General features: G+C 34.6%; 1 protein-coding gene across 1 annotated transcript in view; it reads right to left on the reverse strand.

Annotated features, from left to right (window-relative positions):
• IPO7 (importin 7) overlaps positions 1–7416 on the reverse strand; it is a 56700-nt gene that overhangs the window by 17043 nt on the left and 32241 nt on the right. The window contains exons 9-12 of the mRNA XM_004683058.2: positions 5824–5958; positions 4795–4894; positions 3800–3876; positions 3470–3586 (exon numbers count right to left, since the gene is read on the reverse strand). Of these exons, the coding sequence (XP_004683115.1) occupies positions 3470–3586; positions 3800–3876; positions 4795–4894; positions 5824–5958 (429 nt within the window). The remainder of the gene's footprint in view (positions 1–3469; positions 3587–3799; positions 3877–4794; positions 4895–5823; positions 5959–7416) is intronic.

Raw genomic sequence — 7416 nt, forward strand, 5'->3', positions numbered from 1 at the left:
GGAGGAAGTATATGGGATTATGGTGATGGCACATGGGTGACTTGGTGATGGGAAACCCGCGGAGATTACAATTGAGATGGAAAAAATATATATATACAAAATGATGTAAAAATAAACTTATAAAATAAAAAAAATAAGTATACTACATCTTATGAGCAACGGCTTAAATAATTAAGTGATTAATTTTATTCCTTACCTAATAAAATTTTTTTCCTAGAAAACACCTATGAGAACACTAGATAGCTAAAAAGATGCTGTCATAAGACCTAAAATAGGACATCTTCTAAATAGTAAATTTTTAGGAAGAACATAAAACTGAGTAAAAATAATGAAATGTGACACTAAATGCAATATGTGAACAAGGATTGGATCATGGATTAGAAAATAACGCAATTAGTAGGAAACCATGTAAAACAGGAGAGGGGTCTATAAATTAATAGTATCATATCAGTATTAATTTCCTCTTTGATAACAGCAGCATGACTAGCCAGCTAGTATGTGACCATTGGGGGAAGCTGAGTAAAGAGAAATGAACATGAGTTTTGTAACTTTTTCATGTCTAAATTTATTTTAAAAATTAAAACAAGAAATCTGAATGTGCTAAGACACTCACAATTCCCTCCTGTACAACAAATAATTCTTCTCTTTATACTCTATAAGTTAAGAAAAGGATGGAAATGTTGAAAGATAAACTCATAAATTAATGGTAATGAACTGAATGGAACATTACATGGAACAGAGCTCCTGGTAGTTACATGGTATTATGACTAAATATTTAGTTACATTTTGAATAATAACTGCCTTTTATTAACTTTAAGCAGAAACAAATTACAGCTATTACTTATGAATCAGACATAATGTAACCAATGAAGTTGGAGTTTCTACATATCAATCTAGAATAGTGCTTTCTTTCTGTTTTATTTAAAGGTTTATTTATTCATGCATATAAGAACTGGGATACAAGGCAGAGGTGTGGGGGGGGGTTTGGGGTGAGAGGATTTATCAGAAATAGAGTGGGGAGCAGAAGGGGAGGACTGACTGAAATACACTGCTGAGGGGCGCAGCGGGGGAGACAAAAGAGGTCTGCTATGCCATGTGGATCATCTCCCTGGCCAGGGATGGGACTCATGCTTCAGTGGCTGCCAAGAGCTTCACAGTGCTGTGCTTGAAACCACTGCACCACCACCAGAAAAGCCCCCAGAACAGTGTTTCTTTGACTAGAAAACCTGCCATGACAAAATCACTATGTTTATAGGAATGGGTGCATATTGCTTACAAATTCCCTTAAAGATCAATTTTTTTAAAGGAAAAACCCTACAGAAAGAAAAAAACACACCCCCTTATCCTGCTAGTTACCCTGCAACACAACAAGAAAATAATTTAAGGGCCAAGAGCCTCCCTGGTTGCACAAGGAGTTAAGTCAGCACTATGAAGTTAACAGTATCCAATGCAGCACAAATTTAATCCACGGCCAGGAAGCTGATCCAAATGGTGCAGCAGACAGCTCCTGTCTCACCCACTGCTTCCCTCAGCAGTGTATTTCAGTAGATCCACCTGTCCCTACTCTGTCTCTGATAAATCCTTGTATGTACCTCTGGCCTACAACCCAGCTCTTATATGTATAAATAAAATAATTTTATTAAAAAAAAAGTCAAGGAAAATTGTCTAAGGTACAAATATAAGCTGAACATTGTTCAAAGTTTTATCAAAATTTCAAAAGATTTGAAATGGATACTTCTCTAAAGATAAAAGCCAGTAAATACATAAAGACTTTCAGTATCATTAGGCATCAAGAAATTATAATCAAACCCATGATACAGTTCTAATATTAACTAGGAGGGTTATAAAAAAGACATAATAAATACTGATGAAGACAGAAACTCTAATTCATACACTATTCATTAAAATATGAAATTTGGGCTCTCCCTAGTGGCGCAATGGGTTAAAGCACATTATGAAGCTCTACAAAGCCACTGCAGCACGAGTTTGATCCCCGGCTATGGAGCTGACCCACATGGTGTGGCTGACCTCTTCTGGGCCACCAGCTGCTACCGTCAGCAGCGTGCTTTATCAATCAAATCCTCTCACCCACCACACCTCTGGCTTGGACTCTAGTTCTGTAAGCATAAATTAATAAATAAATCTTTCCTTTTTTAAAGATTTATTTATTTATGCATACAGAACTGGGGAACAGGCCAGAGGTGCAGGGGCGGTGAGAGGATTCACCAGAGACAGACTGGGGAGCAGAACATGGGGAGCAGAACAGGCTGATCAATGAAGTACACTGCTGAGGGGAGCAGTAGACAGGTCAGGAGAGGTCTGCCACACCATGTGATCACCACTGGGGCCGGGATCTAACTCAAGCTGAAGTGACTTTAGCTTCTTAGTACTCTGCTTTAACACGCTGCGCCACCAGGGAGGGCCAATAAATAAATCTTTTTAAAAAATAAGAAATTTATAGTTTCTCAAATCTCAAAGTTTGACTCCTAGTTATATTTGCCCAAGAAAAATGAAAACACAGCCACACAAAAACTTGTGCAAAAATAGTCATAATGAGTTGCTTATAATATTCAAAAAGTGGAAATAATGAAAAAAATCCATCAAGTAGGCCTCCCTGGTGGCACAGGGGGATTAAGTCTCAGTGCTATCACCAAGATGGTGTGAGCTTGATCCGCAGCCAGGAAGCTAACCCACATGAAGCACACCTTTCCTATTTTACCTGCTCTTCGCTTAGCAATGTATTTCAGTAAATCCACCTGTTCTACTCCCCACTCTCTCTGGTGAATCCTCTCACCGCCCCCCCTCCACCCACATCTTTGGCCTACACCCCAATTCTTCTATGCAAAATAAGTAAAGCCTTTAAAAGTAAATATTTTAAAAATCCATCAAGTGATGAATGGGTAAAGTGTGATATACCAATGCAATGAGATATTATTCTGAAAACAATGAAGTATTATTTGATATGTATCACAATATGGATGAGCTTTGAAAATATTATGCCAAATAAAAGACAGCACCCATAAAATGCCATATGTTAATATATCCATTATATGAAATGTCTAGAAGACACAAATCCAATGAGGAGACAAAAAGTAGATTGGGATGGCTGGGAGATTCGGGAGAAAATGAGGAGATAACTGGTACTATGGTTATAAAAATGTTTGATCGAGATGGGGAAAAAAATGTGCAAAATGATGTAAAAATAAACTTTTGTAATAAATTTAAAAAAAAGAATGTAAAATACCTCATTAATAATTCTTGTACTGATTACATATTAAAACAATATTTTGTATATATTGGATTAAATATATTTTTTGAGATTAAAAAAAAAAACCTAAAAAAAAAAAAAGTTTGAGAAATCTGAATGTAAGAACACCACTGAATTATACACTTTACATTGGTAAACTTTATGGTATATAAATTTCATCTCAATTAAGTTGTTAAAATAAGCCAAGGCACTAAGAAATACCTTTAGAAGTATTTCAGCTAAAGAGCCAATCATATGCAGGGCTCCATCTTTTTTTCGAGGATCCGCATTTGGTTCTGTTAGAATCTGGTAGCAAAAGCCCATAGTCTTTTGTAGTACCTAGAGTCAAAGAGGAAAATAATATGCCATTGGATATTTGAACAATTCTTAGAAAGATTAATAACAAATGGACCTATACAACTAACATTAAAAAGTAGTGTATTTGGACCACGGGGATTACAACTGAGATGGAAAAAGGCACAAAACAATGTAAAAATAAGCTATTATAAAAAAAAAAAGACACAAGTGTATTTGAACACATTAAACAGCTACCTCTTTCCTCTTGCTACAGGCTGTAAACAAAAGTGTCTGGGCAGCAGTAGTGGGAGAAATGAAGTCTTCAAACACATCTAGAGAAAAAATTTTAAATCAGAAAACTGTAATTTTAACATTTTAACATAACTTACAAATGACTATAAAAAAAAAAGAACTTAAAAAATTTCTAAATCTTCACACAAGGTTGAGTATGACTGACCCAGATCCCCCAAATTACATGTTAACTCATCAACAATTTCTGATTTTTTTTCATATGAAGCGAGAATGTTCACAAAAGTACAAACTTAAGAGTAGACAAGATTTTGATAGATATAGATAACACTAGTTGAATTACTATTCTTTATTTTCACACTGAGAGACCATAACTCCAGATTTCCAGCATGTCTTCTCAATTCACATACTTATTGATGACATAGAATCCAAACGTATTGCGACATAATGTTAAGTTAGTTATAATCTTGAATTTCTGGCAGATCTGGCATGTGCCACAAATAATTCTAACAGTCAGAACTTATTTACACTACTGTAATTGTGTTTGTTAATAATGCAGCTTCTTGTTGACAAGTGCACCTGCACTAACCCACCTGCACTAACCCCCACCCCAATCCTTACCCCTCAGTGGTGCAGCGGGTTAAAGCAAAGCACTAAGAAGCTAAAGCCACTTCAGCATGAGTTCGATTCTTGGCCAGTGAGGTGACCCACATGGTGTGGCAGACCTCTCCTGACCTGCCCGCTGCTCCCGTCAGCAGTGTATTTGTCAATCAGCCTGTTCTATTCCTCACTCTGTCTCTGATGAATCCTCTCACTGCTCCTGTACCCCAGTTCTGGATGCATAAATAAATAAATCATAAAAAAATATACCCCCCAAAAAGTCAAAAGAATGTATAAATTATATTAAAGCAATAAAGACTTTTAAGAAAAAAGGCAAGGCATTAATTCCCTTTAGGATGACTACTGACATACTTTGTTTCTAAAAAAGTGAAAAATCCTACCAAACTTCATGCGAATATATTCATAAGGATCTTCTTGCCAAAGTTCTTCATCAGCATCTGTATAGCACATTAGTGGAAAAATAACATCTTGGATAATGCCCTGCAGTTTAAAAGTTAAGAAAGAAACAACCTAAGTCAGTATTCAAGTTGAATCTTTCAAATTTATGTTAACTGTTAACATAAAATTAACACTATAGTATATTAAACAATATCAAACAGTAATATATTTAACAGCATCCTCAGACCAACTATTAGGATATATATTCTTGTAACAATGCAACAAGTAATTGTAAGAGTATAAGACATAGGTGCTGAAAGGATGTGACTATCTTGAAAGCACACAATATTAAATTTAGCCCATCAAATAAGGCAATAAACTATTCATATATAGTATATGAACTAATTATCCTCAATTGTAACTTAGTGAACTTGTATTTGGTGAACTTACCCTTCGTTTATTCCAAATTACATTAAGTAAATGTTAACTCACAATAAATCAACAAAAAGAACTAAACGCAGTTTTAAGACTGTTTTAGATTAAAAGATCATCTGGAGGCTCTCCCTGGTGGTGCAGCGGATTAAAGCACAGCACTGAGAGGCTAAAGTTCCTTCCGCATGAGTTCGATCCCCACCCGCCCAGGAGGTGAGCACATGGTGTGGCAGACCTCTTCTGACCCGCCCGCTGCTCCCCTCAGCAGTGTACTTCTTCTATCTGCCTGTTCTGCTCCCCACTTTGTCTCTGGTGAGGCCTTTCGCCACCCCTGAGCCTCTGGCCTGTACCCCAGTTCTGTATGTACAAATAAATAAATCTTTAAAAAAAACAAAATTTTCAAAAAAAAAAAAGATCATCCGGATATTCACAAAATTAACTTTAATAAGTTTATGTCATTTTTGTGACTATACTTTCAATCCCCAGAACCTGACAAAGTAACTAAAGTCGACAATAAAAGCAGATTTGCAACCTATATAGGTATCAATGTTACCTCCATTAGATTTTATACAAGAACATTTCAGATAGAAAATTATTACTTGTATATGAGGCTTCAGATTCTTCCAGGTGAGGGCATGAGAAACTCCTTGATTGATATAATTTAATGTCTGTTGTAAAACTCGAGGGGCCATGTATTGCTTCTCTTTGTACTGATACAACACCTTCAACAACACCTTTGAAAACAAATTTTTGATCAAGAATCAAACTTTAAAAAGAAATGTTACCACTTACAAGCCAGCAGAAACATGGTATAATAAATAATGGCACTTTTTTTTTTTAAACAAAGTCATATTTATTTAAGACAAACAATAAAATTGAAATAATACTGTCAAAAGACTAAGTCTCTGATTAAGTATAAAATGTTCTTATGAAGTATATTAAGTACTTATTGAACACACAATATTCTGAAACAGCTCTGTTCATGAGACCTTAGGGAAAAATTCTTATACAAACTATTTAGCAACCTATTTAAGTTTTAATTCTACTTGATTTATTTCAGAACAGCAATAGTCAAAATGTGCTTCAGAGACCTCTCAGAGAATCTACAAGCTTATTTTCATCTGCCTTTGTTATTGTGTTGACATTTCCATCAACGGTGGAAAACTTCTGATGCTTAATATGAATCAAGGGAGTGGCACTAAAGAGGATTAACAATCTTCATATTCTTTACAGTCAAATAAACGTTTAAGAAACTCCTTAATAACTTTAATGAACCAGAAACATTGTAAATGTTATTAAACAGGAAATGTATATATAGCACTTTTGCTGCATATAGCAAAGTACAAAGGTCAGGGAAAAAGCTAAAACAGGCATAGAAAAAAACCCCATAACTATACCAAATGTTAACATATACTTTTGAAAGAAAAAGTGAAAGACAAATTGTTATTTAGACTTGTATATATATAATAGACTTTTATCCTAAAAAATGAACAAAGTGAACCTGTAACTCCAAGGAAAGTAACCAACAATATGTTATTGCTGTTAAAATTGGAGCTTTCAAGCAAAACCTAGAATGCTTGAAATCTTAGATCTAACACTTTATAGCTTTACAATTAATATTTTAAAAATGACTCTGATGATATTCAAGAATATAACTTTTAAAAATTGCATTACAAAAAATAGTAACACTTGGAAAAATAGGATGTCACTAAACATGTATTGTACATGTTCATTGTACAATATAAATGAATGGGTGTTAAAATATGATATGTGCATTGCTAGCTTCAAATTACAGTGAAACTGAACTTTAAGAAAGTACCATTGTTAAATTTTGGCATGATATCTAAGAATTCCATCATTGTTTGAAAAGGCAATTAAAGCACTCTTCACTTTCCAATTTCCTTCTTTAATCTAAATTGTCTTTTATTCCCACCAAAACAGACCAAAAACAGAGGTAAATGAGTATACAGAGTGGACTTTCATTAAGTTAGACATTAAAGATACTAGTGAAAATATATACTAGTGCATTTCCTCTTTGTAAAATGTTTCCATTTTGGAGAATTAATTTTTTTTGCCTTTTTTTTTTAATTAAAAAGTTTATTTTTACATCATTTTGCACTTTTTTTTTTCATCTCAATTGTAATCCCCACGGGTTTCCCATCACCAAATCACCCCTGTGCCACCACCATAGT

The sequence above is a fragment of the Condylura cristata genome, unplaced genomic scaffold (assembly GCF_000260355.1).
Source record: "Condylura cristata isolate star-nosed mole 26May11 unplaced genomic scaffold, ConCri1.0 scaffold00015, whole genome shotgun sequence".
Lineage (NCBI taxonomy): Eukaryota > Metazoa > Chordata > Mammalia > Eulipotyphla > Talpidae > Condylura > Condylura cristata.